Source organism: Muntiacus reevesi, chromosome 3, assembly GCF_963930625.1.
Source record: "Muntiacus reevesi chromosome 3, mMunRee1.1, whole genome shotgun sequence".
Classification (NCBI taxonomy): domain Eukaryota; kingdom Metazoa; phylum Chordata; class Mammalia; order Artiodactyla; family Cervidae; genus Muntiacus; species Muntiacus reevesi.
In genome coordinates, this window is record NC_089251.1 from 104,991,735 (window position 1) to 105,008,958 (window position 17,224).

The 17,224-nt window shown below is 47.2% G+C and overlaps 1 protein-coding gene across 1 annotated transcript in view; it reads left to right on the plus strand.

Moving 5' to 3' along the window:
• Positions 1-9,478, plus strand: part of MICOS10 (mitochondrial contact site and cristae organizing system subunit 10) — a 33,472-nt gene extending 23,994 nt beyond the window's left edge. Inside the window, exons 2-4 of the mRNA XM_065927489.1 lie at positions 6,079-6,126; positions 7,100-7,209; positions 9,236-9,478. Coding sequence (XP_065783561.1) covers positions 6,079-6,126; positions 7,100-7,209; positions 9,236-9,250 — 173 coding nt within the window. The 3' untranslated portion in view covers positions 9,251-9,478. The remainder of the gene's footprint in view (positions 1-6,078; positions 6,127-7,099; positions 7,210-9,235) is intronic.
• Positions 9,479-17,224: the final 7,746 nt, after the last annotated feature.

Genomic DNA, 17,224 nt, shown 5'->3' on the forward strand with positions numbered 1-17,224 from the left:
CTCACTAAACTTAGTCCCAAGGGTACTTTTCTATAAAAGCACATTCTTGTTTGTTCTGTCATAACAAATGCATTTGCTGATTGTAATATTGTTGATAGAAACATGATTGAACAGGAAAGAACACCCATTATAAATAGGTCAGTTTGATATTAATCCATGTGCAAAGCATAAATATAGCTTTATTAAACACAAGACAGCTCTAGGAAAATGTTGTATTTTATTTTATTTATTTATTTTTAAATTTGTTTTATTGAAGTATAGTTGATTTACAATGTTGTGTTAACTGCTGCTGTAACAAATCACTACAAACTTAGTGACTTGAAGCAGATTTTCCTCTTACAGTCCAAAAATTGCATCTTCAGGGCTAAAAGCAGGTGCCAATAGGGCCTCTGGGAGGCTCTAGGGAGAACCTGCTTCCTTGACTTTTCGTCTTCTAGGGATGCCTCTGTTCCTTGACTGTGGCCCCTCCCTGTCACATCTGCTACTGATTCTGACTCCCCTCTCTGTCTTATAAGGACATTTCCAGGTATACTGGACCACCTAGATAATTCAGGATAATTTTTCCATCTCATAATCCTTAACATAGTCATATATACAAAGTCTTTTTTTAATCTATGTAAGCCATTGTGTTGACAGATTTGGGGGGATTGGACGTGACATCTTTGGAGGAGGCATTATTCAGCCTATTCAGTGTGTGTGCTTAGTCACTCAGTCATGTCTGACTCTTTGTGACCTCATGAACCATAGCCCACCAGGCTCCTCTGTCCATGGGATTCTCCAGGCAAGAATGTTGGAGTGGGTTGCCATTTCCTACTTCAGAAAATGTTGTATTTTAAAGCAACATGTTCTAGTTCAGCAATGAGTCTGAAGGAATCCCCTATTTTGTTTAAGAAAAAAAAAATGTATTTCTGTAAACAGTTGCTAATGCCTGTGAAAAAAAGTCAGCTATGCAAAGAGTGGGTAAAAAGGATTCCAGTTTTCAGCTGTGGTTCACCCACAGTGCGATCCTCCTGCAGAGTTGTGTTTTAATAGAGGATTAACCCTTAGGTTACACTTTTGATGTCTTTTGAGTGTGTTTTTAGAGAGGTGGCAGACCTTATTACCATTTATTGAACTCCGTGTCAGACTGCAGACACCTTACGTTTTCCTAGCGCAGCGGGGCTTGTAGACGAGCACGCTGAGGGAGGTGAGGCTAAAGCCCGAACCTGAGGTCAGAGGGCTGGCTGCTGAGGACGGCCCGGGGCTCTGAACTGGACCAGCCTCCCAGCAGCCTCAGTGCTCTTGCCATCACACGCAGTGGGAAAGTAGATCTCTCCTATTTTGGAAGCTGTATCTTTTTCTTCTGTCATTTAAGAATAAAGTTGTTTGGCATATGGCTCCTACACCCTTAAAAACTTGCTTATAATTGCTGTAGTTTCTCATATTTGTAAACTGCCAGTTGAATATGGTACTTAAGTGTTTGCTATTACATCTTGATATGTTATCATACACAGTAAAATGGAGTTTTGGTTTGCAGTTTTAATTTTTAGATGTAGATCAAAAATTTAGCATTGATAACTACACTTTGAACTTAGGAATTTAGGAGCTTTGTTAAAATGTTAATAAGCTGGAGTGAGATCTTAGTTATATAATCAATTATTGATAAATAAAAGATCTGTGGTCGTCTTTCCCCTATGATCAGTTTTTCATGGACATGTTTTTTACGTGACTTTCTGAGGATTTTTTTTTTTAATGCTTCCCCCAACGAGTTATTCCTCAGTTGAATGTTCGCTGACAATTACGACTTCTACAAAGTTGATTCCATAGGGACCTTTGTTTCTCCAACTTGTTCTGCTTAGGCACTAACATCCAAAGTATGTTTCTGGGACTTCGCTGGTGGTCCAGTGGTTTAGATTCCATGCTTCCACTGCAGGGAGCCTGGGTTCAATCCCTGGTCAGGGAATTAAGGTCCTGCGTGCCTTGTAGGATAGCCCCCCCCCCAAAAAACATTTGTACCTCAGGACTGCAGTCAGATTATGTGGCTGCTTCATTCTTGCTGGTTATGTTTGCTTTCTCAATATTTCAGTAAAGTCAAGCTTCATGATATGTGGCATGGTAAGAGCAAAGATTTTTCTTAAAAACTTACATTGACTGACTAGAAATTGTCCATATGTCACATTAATGGCCGTCAACATAGATTTCCCCCACGCCACACGCACACACAAATGTGGCTTGGGGTGTACACTGGTATACTGCTGTTAGTTGTTATTCTTTTAAATTTGTTATAAAATCCCGTTGGGCATAGGATGAGGCAGTGTTTTTATGTGGTTAGTGGGGTGAGTTCTCTGTTGTTTGTTACTAAGGTAGTATCAGATGAACTGTTAAGGAATTGCTTCTTTCTAAAAATGTGTGTTTATCTACTGGCCCGTTTTATGATGTCCTTCTGGGCATTAAGCATGCATTAAAGTGCTGGGTTAGATTGATTTGGAATAATTTCTTTTTGAAAGAATTTATGCCAATTCTTTTTCCTCTCCAAAAGAAATGGTTTCAGAGCATGGGCTTCTTGCCTAATGTCAATTCCGTAAGGCTTCTCTGTTGGGGGGTGGGGTTTTTTTTTGTTTTTTTTTGCCTTGTCCCCCACCTTCCCCTTGGTGGGCTCTGCCATTAGAAAGGTGTGCACCTACAGTCAGGCATTTCTTTACTTTAGAGTTATTTGTCATTCCAGACAGCACGGGCCAAAAGAACAGTCTTAAAAGGGGAGGCAGAGTTATATAAATTTTATTCATAGTTAAATATTTGCTTCCAGGGAAGGTGAAAAATGCTTTGTACTTTTTCCTCTGGCTTTTTTCTTCTAAGAGAACTTGAAATGCAACAACAAAAAAGAAGTGGCCAAAGGCTGAGAGAACTCTTCTCTTTTTCCATGTTGGTTTGTTTTTATTGTAAGACAGACCTTTCATGTTTTATTGTTATGAAGTTTAAACCTGGCCTAGAGGTGCCAATCTTTAGTGGAAACAGCTGCGCAGTTGGTGTCCCCTGATCAGGTGGGACTTTCTTTGAAGCAACTTGTTGCCTTTTAAAAGAAAATTGAGCATGTGAGAACTTGAACCTGTGAAACTCATCAGCAGTTCCACCATTATTTATCTCTTAAATAACTGAGATAGCTAACTCACAACGTTGGCATTTAAACATCATCTTCTGTGGTATTTTTTCTGAAGGGAGCAGACTTGGTATTTTGTGTCTTAAAAATATAGAAATGGAGGGGAAAAAATCACTCATAAGAATTAAAGATGTAGCAGCTCAACTTAAGAGCATAGAGTATACTTCTGCTTCAGGCTAGTCTGAACTGTGATTTTGATCCCAGTTTATATTTGCAGGTAAATGCCGTTAATAGGGCTTCCCTGGTGGCTCAGATAGTAAAGAATCTGTCGGAAATGCGGGAGACCTGTGTCCAATCCCTGGGTTGGGAAGATCCCCTGGAGAAAGGCATGGCCACCCACCCCAGTACTCTTGCCTGGATAATTCCATGTACAGAGGAGCTTGGGGTCGCAAAGAGTCAGACATGACTGAGTGACTCTTATTCACACACACACATGCGCGCGCGCGCCTTTAATAGTAGCAAAGTTGAAGTGGTCGGGCATATACCTGAACTTAAATGAAGTCTAGAGAAGAAAGATTTTCTGCTTTGTCCTGGTTGATGTTGAAGCCTTTCTCCTCTTTGTGATAGCTGGTAGCAGTGGCTTTAGCATCGCTCTTGATCTCCTGTTAGGAAAAGCTGAGCATCAGAGAGCTTTCTTTCCTTGGGGGAAAACAGAGGCAGGCATGGAATCAGAGGGACAAGGAAAGTGCTGAAATATTTTCCTTTTGGGCCTTTGATTTATTTGCCAAGAAATTGCCTTCCAGACGGAGAAGCCCGGACGCTCTGATTGTGAGCCATTGTGTTTGTGCTGGCCTCCCTCCCCATCCCACTGCCTGGTTTGAAATCTGTGGGCCAGTCCAAATTCTTTACCTCATTTTCTAGGACCAATTTACTGTCTTACTCATCTTCCAGCTGCAAGGGGGTGAGGCGAGTTACTTTGCAATGGAAGCCCATGCTGTTTTAAAAAACCAGGCAACAGCAGACTCCTGCTGGGGAGTGTCCGTCGCGATGGCTGCGTCTCTGCAGTCCTGGCGGCACACCTTCCCGGTAGACCTGTGTCTGTGGCGTGTGCTGCAGGAGCAGCCCGGGGACGGGTCTGAGCAGGCCCAGCTGGCCTTGTGTGGGCTTGTCGCAGCCCCGGTTGCCTCGCGGCCTGGGCTGTCACATGGGAGGCACGCTTTGGTTTTGGCTGAGTCCTGCTTCGCTGGCATTAGGAATCTCGATACTCCAGTTTCCCTTGGGAGGTATCAGTTGTTCAGGGGTTGAGGCTGTAGGGGGATCTAGTGGCTTCGGAGTCTGGCAGACGTGGGCCCCGTTCACTGCTCTTCCACCAACTAAACATGTCCTTGACCAAGTTATTTTCTGCATCTGGAAACTGGGGGATAATACCATGTCAGGGTATTGTTTGGTTTAAAAGATAATTTTTGGTGGAGTAGGGAGGGAATGTTGGGTACCCATGGGAGAGACTGATGTTTGTTCCTTTTCCTTCTCCTTATGTCAGCCTGAAAGAGATTAACCATTGTGGTCTGTAAACTGACTGGTTTTCCATCACTTCATTAAATTGCGTGGAAATTGGGATGACATGAGAGATCTTCGGTGTTGCATTTTAAAGCTGGGCAACAGTACCTAGTGCGGGGTCTGTCAGACAGTACAAAGTAATGATTTTTAACTAAAATTCATATTTTTGTAGGATACAGTCATAGGAAGGAAACGCATCATGGCCACATGTAGAGGGTAAGAGAGAATGATCAGAACTCAGTTCTGGGTAATAACATAAACACTTTCATCAGGCCAGCATCAACTAGATTGTTGCACAGCTGAAGCACAAAAGGTGCGGGTTAGCTTACTTGCTTAAGATGAAGCTCTCCGCGTTTGGGGCAGAAAGGTCAGGTTTGCTAGCTGAGGAGTGCTTTGAGTGTTCACACTGCCTAGCCTACATTCATGGTTAGACAGGGATTTCAGCAGCACATATTGGAGAACCATTAAGGCCGGTGAGAATTGGGACCTTTATGTGGTGCTTCATTGAGAAGTTGGTCAGTCTGTTGGACCATGGGGCAGACACTTAATTGTTCTGCATTTGTTTAAAACGTGCCTTATTGAAAAAGTATAGCTAGCACTCAAATCTGTGATTATAGGTGCTATTTAAGTTGAAGTTGAATTTATATAATTAAATACTCATTAATGATTTTTTTCTTTTTTAAAGAAAATAAATTATGACCAAAGCAATAGAATGACTAAGGTTGAGAAAGATTGGTCAAAATGAAGATTTAGCTTTTTTTTTTTTTGGCCCCAAGCTTAAGGTTCCTGTGAAGTTTGATTTAAAATTAGGTATTTAAAGTTTTTTTTTCCTACCAGATCTTTAAAACAGGGTTGCACTTGTTTTTTCATCTTGAAAGATGGTGGCTAAGAGTGCCCCGTGAGTCAGCGAGGAGAGGGGATTGATATCCTTGTTTGAAGACATGCTTTCCAAAAACCCTGCCTGGACTCTGACTTGTGACAGCCTTTGGCAGCTCTTCTGGATCGCTCCTTTCCATCTTCCTCAAAACGTTGCCATCACTCAAAACGCTGAAACAGCCAGGGGAGCTTCCCGCTGAGGGTGTTTACCTGACGTGCAGGCCGTGGAGTGCCCGGGGAAGGTGGAGCGGCAGCCTGAGGTGCTGGAGGCTGTCTGCAAGCCATGCAAAGACAGTCTTTTCAGAACTGTCTCCTGGCTTGTTCCCCCACCCCTGAGACTCGTCTAGACAGAACGGGGGAGAAAGTTCTTATCCCCTGGTGAGGCAAAGGGGACCACAGGCATAGACAGAGCCTCTGACGACAAGAAGGAAAGTTAGAAATGAGAAACTCGTCTCTCTGCCAAGTTAAAAAAATCTGTCTTGTAGATGTTCATATTTATGAAGTGTTCATTTTATTTTTGTCAAGTTACTATGAAGGTGTTTAACTTGTTTTTCCTCCCTCTTTTGTAGGTACTGGCTTTGGATTAGGACTTGTTTTCTCACTTACCCTATTTAAAAGTAAGTGTGCCTTACTACCTGTGCGCATATCGTCCTAGTGTGTATGTACTGGCTGCCAGTCCATCCATGTATGCGGTTAGGTAGGCCACTGTGAAATGAGCTAGACGAATACAGTGGGCTCAAAAAAGGTCAGAACGGGGTGGGCATCTCCAGAGCTCCCCCTGGGCACTAAGACAGGGAGCCTGATATCTTAAATATGATGTCATTTAAAAAAAACCTGTACTTTATGCCAGTGAGTCATTTGGCCAAATCTACACTGTCAAATAATTCTAATTAGTTACAATTTTTTCTAAAGCAGCCTGAAAACAAAAGTCCTGCTGGTAATAAAAAGAAGTAGACCAGAAATAAATATGCTTTTTGGCCAGAAATTCTCCTGAGCAAAGGCAGGCAGTGTCCCTTTCATTCGGTGGGAGAACTTCTGAAGTTTGGCTTTTGAATAGAAGCCATAGGGGTCACTTTGACCTCTTTCCATGAGGAGCTGGTGGAGAATACACAACCGGAGAATCCCAGTGAACCCGGTGCTGATGTGAAGTAATCATCTGTGGCATTAGCTTAAATAAACCTTGTGACTTAGTAGAATCAAAATATGTAAATACTGGTGAAGTTCTTACATACCTTAAAAATTCAAAGACCTCACTGGTATTATTTATGGTAAGTTTTAAGAATTAGTTAAAATGAGCAGATGATTAGAACTGGCATAGAAAAGTTAAAAGGTTCACCTATGTCTGATGTTTTCATGCTGTACCACTTATTAAGGCTTCTTCAAGTCTCATAACATGGGTACTTAGTTCATCCCCCTCTCCCTTTTTTGGACCGGTGATGAGACATTGACAGAAATGTTTGGCATATAACAGTCATCAGCGGGATGCATGTTGAATGTTTACTGAACCCTAAACAAATGTACTGAAGCCAGAGGAAAGCTTTATTTTCTCTTCACGGTTCTCTCTTGGGGTTTTCCTTTTCTGCTCACCAGGAAGAATGTGGCCATTAGCCTTTGGCTCTGGAATGGGATTGGGAATGGCCTACTCCAATTGTCAGCATGATTTCCAGGCTCCGTACCTTCTACATGGAAAATATGTCAAAGTATGTACAGAATTGATACTTCTCTTTCTTCCTCCTGACTCCCCAAAGAATTCTTTAGAGCGCAGATAACTGATAAATAAACTTAGGTCTTTGTGGCACCTCTGAGCTCCTAAGTGCTCAGGAGCCTGCCTCGACTTGAATCATCACAGTAAAGCAGATTCATATCAAATATCTCCTTTCTGTAGGCAGCACTTTTGTTCAGGATCTCAGAGTGCCTAGCAAACATCTCACACACTTTCAGGCTAAACCTAAAGACATCTGAACTCAGTCATGCTTCTGCTTTCTGCTGAAGAGGGCACGTTCTTGACTGGGAGTCCTGCCTGATTCTGCTGCAGGCTTGTCTACAGAAGAGTTTCTAAGGATGCAAATAAGATGCAAAAGTTTAACGCTTGCCGCCAGTGAAGGGGCGTATCATGTTTCCTAAAAGTTTCTATGCATAGCAGCCTCCAGACGGAGATGCTGTTTATTTTTGTATCCTCGGGGCTTAGAACAAAGTAGGTGCTCAAATAAATGTAAAATAAATGAATGAAGTAAGTTGTATCTCTTACTAGATGTGCTCATGGCCTCGGGGCCTCAGGCTTACTAAGGCATCACCGTTACACAACACCACCGTCATGAAGAACTCGTTCTCAGGGTGTGCAGAGTCACCTGCCTTCTTGGTTAACCTCGAGCTAGAATCACTGGTCTGGGCCGCAGCGGGGACCAGGGGAGAGAGCCCAGAAGCCAGGACACCCCCCGTGTGTGCTTTCTGGGTGCTCTGGAGTTCTTCCCTTCTTTTCTCACTTATGAGGGTGGTCATTTCTGCCTACGGGATTGCTGTGCAGATTAAATATGAAAATATCTTCAAGCTCTGAGGTGCTATATAAACAGAAATATTGGTTATTACAGTGAAGGCCAGCCAAGAAAGGGTGACTGACTCATCCATTGTTCCACCGTAATAACAAGCAGGGCAGAGAATGGGGTACAAATGGATGTCCCAGCTCAGGAGCCCCTATCTGAGAAGGTGCTTTGACTGCCGGCTGCCCACTGGCCAGCCTGCGGGCCTGGGGAGAGGCCTGGGAGCGGGGGACGTGGGAGAGCCTCGAGCAGGCCCGCCCTCGGTCGTCATGACCCGCCCCTGCGCCAAGGCCAGGGTGGGTGCCCAGGGGCCCGAGCGCGGAGGGTGGCTGCGTGGCACCAGCACTGATGGCGGGCAGCTTCCCTGCTCCTGGCTTCTCCCGTCTCCCCCCGCAGCTGAGTCTGGAGGGGAACAGAAAGGAACAGGGAGGGGAACTTTAGGTCTTTTAATTGTGTGAAATGTTTTCATTGTTCCAACTGAGTTGTCATGGATAAATGGCTCAGGGGTGATTACATGTGTATATGTTTAATGGCTGGGAGTTACTGTGGAAAATGCCGTTAGAGATTGCACAGCCTCCTCGCGCGTGCTGCTCCAGCACGGCCTTGTATGTCCATCTGGACTGGAGTCTGGGCCCCGATGCTTTCACCCTCTAGTCTGCAGAGGAGCGGAACCCTGGCTGGGGCTTCTTCAGCGTGCTCATAACACGGGGTGACGACTGCTGAGCGCCTGCCACGCCCCGGGGGCCCCCTGGGTGCTTTATCTTTGTGTTCTTTAGACCTCTCTCCCAGGAGATCTGCGACAGAGGTTTTATGACCCTCGTTCAGCAGATGAGAAAACTGAACTTTACCGAGGTTAGGAGCTTGCCAAAGCTCCAAGTACTGGTAGGCTGTTTGATTGCAGGCCCGTGCTCTCTCCACCCACCTGGGACCCGTCCCTTTGATGGGTTTTAGGAGGTGAGTTATCCAGGGACCACCTGTCAGTCCTCTTGTGTTCCTTTCCTGTTCCTCCTTCAGAGACTGAGGAGCCTCTCACTCTGAAGAAGCTGGTGGGATGCAGACAGTCCTCTTGTGAGGGAGACAGATTTCAGGCAAACGTTGGCAGGACCCTGTGCGTCTGCCCGCAGCGGCGGGTTAGAGAGGCTCGTCAGAAGGCCGTGCGCACCTCTAACGGCGTGCCCTTCCTTTCCAGGAGCAGGAGCAGTGACTCGCCTGAGAGCGCCCCATGGGAGGGCAGGAGAAACCACGTGCATCCCTCAGGAATACTGGAGTGCCCCGGAGTGAGCCGGCACTCTCCGTGACCCGTCACCAGTAACGCTTTCAGCTCGCACACTGTGTACGTCTTTGAAACCAAGTCTGTTTCTTGTTTTGTATTTTCTCTCTGGAAATTGCAAGGAGGTGGTCTTAAAAGAAATAAATTAAACTAAAATCGGCAGCCCAGCGCGTGGCCTGCGTTTCTTTGCCTTGGGTCTGTGAGCAGGAGTCTATGAACTGCCCCCAGCTGGAACCGCCTGGCCCCAGCCTCTCTCAGAGCCTTTCCGGAAGCACAGCCGTGGTGCCCTCCTCCCCGCTCGCCCCGTGATGTGTAGTTCTCAGAACTGCTTCCACCTCATAAATCGGAGCTTGGAGAGTGTGGTGTGTTGTCTGAGGAAGATGATGAACGTCCAGAGGAGCCCTGCTTGCTCTGTCAGTTAGTTGTTTAAAGCCCGTGTGTCGTCCTGACCATTGGCCCTGGCCAGCCCGTCTCAGCCGCGTCTGCTGTGACGAGTCAGGCGGCCGGCTGTCTTGGCAGGTAGGAGCCTCACTGTGGTGGTGGCTCACCCCATCGATGTCCCAGTTCCTCTTAACTTCAGGGAGCTCGGCGCCCACCGACCAGGCCTCAGCACTGGGGGCTTTGGCCCGGGGACTGGGGGAGGGTCTTGGCTTACACGGCTGGCCGGGAGGCCGTGTTTGGGGTTGATTTCATCTTCGTGTGGCACCAGAAGTCCGAGGACAGAAGGGCCAGTGACGCTGCCTCTCTGTGAGTCTGTCCCTTTGGTTTCACCTGAATCAGGGGGGCTAGACACAAAGCGGGTATTGTAGCAGATTATTCTGGGAACGTGCAGAGCCTCAGAAGTCAGACTTCCGTATCTTATTTCTCTCTCTCTGTTAATGAAATTAAGATGGGCAGGACTTGATCCCACTCGTCCCTTTAAATGTTTACTGACCATCTACAGTGAGCTCAGTACCATTACAGGCGGTGGAGATAAATGGATGAAAGACAAGATGCCCTTTGAGGAGCTGAGAGTCTGCTGCAAAGACAGACAGACAAACTCTTGTGACGTTGGCTGAGGAGGGGTGTGGACAGAGGGCAGCCAGAGCGAAGGGGATCCTTAGGATGGCCTGGCAGAGGAGGAGGGGATATGAGCGCAGGCTTGAAGTTGATTGGACCTTCTAGGCAGGAAGAGAGGGGAGGTAATTTTTGCACAGGCTCAGAATCACGGCAGGGTGTTTTTTTGTTGGGGAGCCACCAGGAAGTCAGTTTCGCCAGAGTGTACAGGGGCCACAGAGATGTGGGGGAGCGGAGTGAGCCTCAGGATAGAGTTGGGGTCTCTACCAGTGGGGAATGTTGATTAGACAGTTTTTGCAAGTATCGCAGTGAGCAGATTCAAGAAAGGACGACCTTCTCCCTTCCTTCCTCAGCCTTCACCCGGCTCCCTTCCCAGAAAGGTGTGCCGTGCCCTAGACCACAACAGGCAGCTTGGGCCCCACAAAGCGTCCAGGCTCCTCTGCTCTCAGGGGTTTTTCATTTCTGTGGATCACTCGACGCCCACAGATGGGCTGGCCCCCAGGACTGTAAGGTCGTGACTCCCACCTACCACAGCCGTTCTGCTGTTTCTCACTTCCCCTCTTCATTCCATGATCATACGTGCTTGCTCAGCCGCTTCAGTCCTGTCTGACTCTCTGCGATCCCCTGGACCGCAGCCCACCAGGCTCCTCTGTCCCTGGGATTTTCCTGGCAAGAATACTGGAGTGGGGTGTCCTCCTCCAGGGGATCCTCCTGACCCCGGGATTGAACTTGTGTCTCCTGCATTGCAGGCAGATTCTTTCATCTCTTAACACTTGTCAACTCCATACTTGCTTTAAAAGTTACTATTTCCCCCATCCCCCCTATTTCCCCATCTTTATTCAGGCAGAGAGACTAGCAGGTCCCTTTTCCAAAAAAGACAAAACCCAACTGCCCTCTAATTCTTCAGATACGCCAGCAGAAAACGGAGTGGAAATGGACACTGCAGTCCGACTTCTTTCTTGGTCTCATTAATTGTTAGGTTTTAGGCATTTATTTGCAGGGATCCCTTTGCCTGGCATCTTGGAAACCCCACTGGTGTGTTTTGAGAAACCCCACTGAGCTCTGTGGGGGAGTAGTTCTGGGCAAAGACCAGCCAAGGGAAGCACTGGCTGTTTGCTTTCCCCGCAGAGCACTTTGTATTCCGGCCTTGTACTCCGAGCAGAGACGGGTCCCACATGCAGTGCTCCATCTTGTCCCGTCTCCCGGCCCCCGTCTCAAATCAGCGTTCAGAAAGTCCCAGGGCGCTGGCAAAGGGTCACATTCTGTTCTACTTAAAGTTTCATTAGACATTCACATCCTCTGGGGCCCTGTTCCCTTGTGGGCTTGTGAAGCTTTGTTTCCTGCCTGCCCTCCTGGAACCAAATAGCAGGAACCGGGGGTTTGGGGAAAGAGCGGTGGGGACCCCGCTGGGCCCAGGACCCCAGGATGAAGCTGCGGCGCCCCAGAAGCGGCCTGCCCTGCCAACACACACAAATACGCGGGGTCTGAATATGACACTGTGTGATTTGGCCCAGAACAATATGTATTTTGAACTCATTTACGTGAATGACTTTGGCGTTTGGGGACCCACTGGGGGAACCTTTATCAGGCTGCATTGGCCTTGTGCAGAGGTCTGTCTTTGTTCTGAGAAGTGGCCTCGGAACACACCCTCTTGAGCTGTCTCCTGGATTGTCACCCCCTCGTGTGTTTCAAAAGATCCGCGGATGCGGTCTTGAAATTCTGCCTGCAGGAGATGCAGAAATTGAGAATAAAGGCAATATCTATGTACTTCTGCTTTTCCCTTCCCCAAACCTCACTGTTTGTTTTTTTTTTTAATGTAACCAAGCCATAATTACATTTTACTTGTCGTGGTTCAATCTGATGTATTGTTGAAGGACTATTTTTGAACCTGTCCAAATAAACTCTGCAAAGTCTTTCCACAAGGATGTACTCCACGGGGCCGGAGCAGCCTTCATCCCGAGCGGTGCTGTGACAAACCATCTCCTGTTGCATGCTTTCTAATTACATAAATGCCAAGGGGTGGAAGGGAGAAAGTGGAAATTCTCGTACCAAAAGGCGTGTTAAATTTAGAATCACCAGCTCATCTGGAAGCCATCACCACTCTCTAAGTGTGCCGCAGGCACCATTTCCCCTCGGACACCACGAGGGGTGATGTCAAGCTTAACAGCCCTGGGCCGGAGCGGGGCAGGCGTCCCCAGGCTCACTGAGCAGCCTCATGCAAGGTGAGCGTGAGGGTCGGGGTGGCCGCTAAAGCGGTGAGGAGCCACGGAGTGGGGGCAGGGGTGAGGAAGTGGCGGGGCTGACACGAGAAGACCGTAGGGTTCCCAGGCGACGGCCGGGGTCCGTGTTCCCGCTCCACCACTCAGCTGGGTATGACTGGGGGCGGGGGCTTCCTCAGTCTCTTCAAGCTTCCGTTTCCTCTTCAGTAAACAGGGAGAGGTCCTCTCCACCTTGCAGACACTGGGGGTCAAGTGTATACTCTAACACAGTATCCAAAAGGGGATGCTGCTATTTGAATCAGTACAGAATGCATGGTGTTACTGGTTGGTAGTCGGGGGCTGTTCTAGAATGCTGCTGCTGCTGCTAAGTCGCTTCAGTCGTGTCCGACTCTGTGCGACCCCACAGACGGCAGCCCACCAGGCTCCCCGTCCCTGGGATTCTCCAGGCAAGAACACTGGAGTGGGCTGCCATTTCCTTCTCCAATGCGTGGAAGTGAAGTCACTCAGTCGTGTCCGACTCCCTGCGACCCCACGGACTGCAGCCTACAAGGCTCCTCCATCCATGGGATTTTCCAGGCAAGAGTGCTGGAGTGGGGTGCCACTGCCTTCACCGGTTCTAGAATGAAAAGGGCATAATCCTTGGGCTCAGGGCGTTGGTTCTTAGAGTCTAAGTTAGTGAGATCTGAGGGAGGGAACGGGTATCTCCAATGAATTTCTGGTAATAAAGAGGCTGAAAATGGTTGAAAAACACCGTGCATCTTCATGAAGCAGTATCAGTGTCATTAGCGCTCTACTCCACCGAGACACACCCGAACGAGAAAAACCTCCTGAAACTCCAGCCGAGCTTCTCAGACCAGAGTCACTGAGCGCGGGGCCTCAGTGCTAGACCAAGAGGCGGAGGAGGGGAAAGGGCACTGAAGCAAATTCAGTGGGAGCCCGACAGCTCCAGCAGCTTCTGGTGGGGCAGGAAACGGATAGGACCGAACGTCCACACTCCAGGTAACTGGCTCCAGCTGTGTGATCCTCACTTAGGGCGCTCAGCCAGTAGACGTAAATGGAGGAAGACGATGTCAAGAATCCTGGAGGAATTCAGGAGTGGGCAGAAGCTGAGTCTTTAACAGGGAAGAAACTGGGGCTAGAAAAAGGAGCTCATTATCAACTGTCAGTCATCTTTATTCCTGGTCTAGCCAGTTTGAGCCTGGCAGAACGTAATTTGATCACTTCAAATGAATATATAATAATAGTTTGTATTTATTGGGCACCTGCTCTGTGCTAGTCATTATTCTAAGGCTTTATGTACATTGTGATGCTTACTTTTTACAACAATCTATTATACTAATTTTATAGATGAAGAAACAGGTTTTGAAAGGATAAGTTCACTTGTTCAAGGATAAACAGCTAAGAGGTGATACAGGCAGGATTTTTTACCTGGTTCCAGGACCCAGACACTTACACTGCTCTGCTATGCTGGTTGAAAGCTGTTTAAACTGGAAAGGGTCATACATACATAAACAGGATTTGATACAAACCTGATGGAATTAGTAATCAGAGTCGGTGTCACTGAGTTTAAATTGACAAGAACAAGTTGATCCAATTTGAAATTAGCTATAATCGTTAAAAATAGTTCCTATGTTTATTAGTCAGAAATACAATTGTCAATAAAGGAGGTGGTCTTAAAAGAATGAAAACAATGTAATTGTTAATCAGAGATTCAGGTCAGTATTATTGATGAGTTTTGCTAAATCCTTGCAAGTGTAATAAAGCATCATGAGGTTATTGACTGATAACATCTTAAAAACTAGAAACGCTTTTGAATTCGTCTTATTTATGTATTCTTGGCTGTGCTGGGTCTTTGTTGCCATGCATGGGCTTGCTGTGGTTGCGGTATGCGGGCTTCGCGTTGCAGAGTGCAGGCTCTAGGCACGCAGGCTCAGTAGTTCCGGCTCGTGGGCTCTAGGACACAGGCTCCGTAGTTGCGGCGCAGTTGCCCAAAGGCATGTGGCTTCTTCCCGGACTGGGGATCAAACCCACGTCCCCTGCGTTGATTCTTAACCACGGGACCATCAAGGAAGTCCTCAATTCGTTTCTTTAAAAAGACATTATTCGTAGACAGTAAAATGCACCCCCATCACTAGGTGATGGAAACCCTTTTTATAATGTATAGTGGTCATATTCACTACCTTTATGGTTTACTTCTAAGGGGTTAAATTTTTTTTTATAACTTTTGATTTGATTATGTTTTATACTTAGAGGAAAGCTGGGAAGATAGTGCAAGGAATTCCTTTGTACCCTTGACCCTTGTTTACCAGTTGCTCCTCTTGCTTCTCATTTATCATTCTTGATGTGTATGCAGAGTATTTTTTTGAGCCATTTGAGAGGAAGTTGGAGATATGCCCGTTTACTCCCAAATACTTCAGTGTATGTTTTCTAAGAATAAGGATGTTCTCATATAACCATGGCACAGTTATCAAAATCAGGTGGTTAACATCAACGCAGCAGTATCTAATCCATAATACATGTTCAGATTTGGTCAGTTGTCAAAACAATAAGTTGTCTGTCTGTCTCCCCCAGTCTAGGAGCCAGTCCGGCATCATGCATTGTACCTAGCTGTCGGGTCTCTTTCTTTAATCCAGGACAGTTCATCGGCTTTTGTTCTTGATCTTGACATTTTTGAAGAGTGCGAGCCAGTTATTTTGTGAAGTGTTTCTCAGTCTGGGTTTGTCCCGTGCTTCCTTGTGATTAGATTCAGGTTTTGCGGTTTTGGCAGAGATGTTCTTGAGTCCTTTTCAGTTCGTCACACCAGGAGGCACCCGGCGTCCGTGTGTCTCAGCATGAGTGAGGTGAGCTTTGGGCACTTGGTTAAAGTGGTGTTGGCCTGGCTTCTTCCCTGTAAATCTATTATCTTTCTCTTTGTAATTTATAAATAAGTTGTGAGGAGATAACTTTTGAGGCTCTTCCTTATCACACGATCAGAGTTTCAGCATCCATTGATGGTTTTCTCAGTTCACTGTTCCTTATTATCTGACATTCTCTGAGGAAAGAACTTCCCCTTCTCCCACATGTATTTGATCGTCTATTTGTATCAGTGTGGACTTGTGGGTCCTCGTTAAATTGATTATTATAATCCATTACTGTCAATATTTGTTATTCAGGTTGTCCAGATCTGTCTAGTAGGAGCTATTTCCATCTGGGGCCTGTATCTTTTGACATCTAGTCCATTCTTTAAGTATGAGATAGCCCAGACTCTTCTTTTACTGGCTTTACCCCAGCCTAGGAGTCAGCCACTTCTCCAAGCAGCCCTAGTTCCTTTTAGGGGAGAATGGTGGTTAGAAACCAGGATCAGTAAGGGTGCCCACTGCTGTCGGCGTCACTGCTTCCCGGCCTCGCAGCAGGTGCGGCTGCGGAACAGGTGTGTGTGTGGCCTCCTGCCACCTCTTCGGTCTCTGCACGTCTTCCGGTGTCTGTCATGCTTCGCTTGAGTCCATATCTTGTCTGTTGCTCGTCCGTCAAGACCGAGAGTGCGTCTTCAGCGTCACTGTATTGGTGGGATAGTTTGTCCTTAGGAAGTTGCGTTCAATGTTTCCCATATTCTCAAAACCCCTGCATTAACTGGCTCTTTAAGTGGGTGGCCCAGTGGGCATCTCCACGGGTCAGGGACTTGCAGCTGGAACAACGGCCTCCCCAAATTCTGACCACAGCTCTCATCCGAGCCGCCTCCCTGGGTCGCCGTGTGACCACAAGCAAGTCACGTGGCCTCCCTGGGCCTCCTGTGAGAGCTGTCACGGCCCCTGCCTGTCACAGCGCACATGTGAGGTCAGGCATCCTGTTCCCGAGGAGAAAAGTGAAACAGCGAACAAGATTCTCTTACATAATCAACTGTGCAGCAAGTTATGATCCAAAGGATCACCCCGCCTTTAACCTGGAGGTCGGGCCGTTGTGATATCGCCTGACAGACTCACAGAGACAAACGGGAGGCCCGCCGCTGGTCCAGACGTGACCCCCTCTTCTCCACGGAGGGCGCCCTGTGGCTCAGCTGGGAAAGAATCCGTCTGCAATGCGGGAGACCCTGGTTCGATTCCTGGGTCAGGAAGATCCGCTGGAGAAGGGACAGGCTACCCACTCCACTATTCATGCGCTTCCCTGGTGGCTCAGATGGTGAAGAATCTGCCTGCAATGCAGGAGACCTGGGTCAGGAAGATCCCCTGGAGAAGGGAAAGGCTACCCACTCCAGTATTCTGGCCTGGAAAATTCCATGGACTGTTTAGTCCATGGGGTCGAAAAGAGTCGGACACGACTGAGCGACTTTCACTTTTCTCTCCATAGTGGGCTTTATGGATAAAACCCAAGTTCTGCTTTTTGTTTTTTAACCAGGAACAGTCCTCTTATCAAGGAGTAGCAAGGTAATTATACATCTTCCCTTAACCTATATAGATACCTTCTTGAAGACCAGGAGGTGGAGCCACAGGAGGTGAGACACAGAAGATGTCCATCAGTGTCCACGTCTAAGAAGGTTTCTTGATTCCTCCCCCTTGGCCCCAGAAAGCAGCCATGCTTCTTTTTGGCCGGGACCTGTGATCTGTAAAGCCTCAGTTCAGCTGAGGAAGGGGACCCTCGGGGGATTGTTCTCACCTTG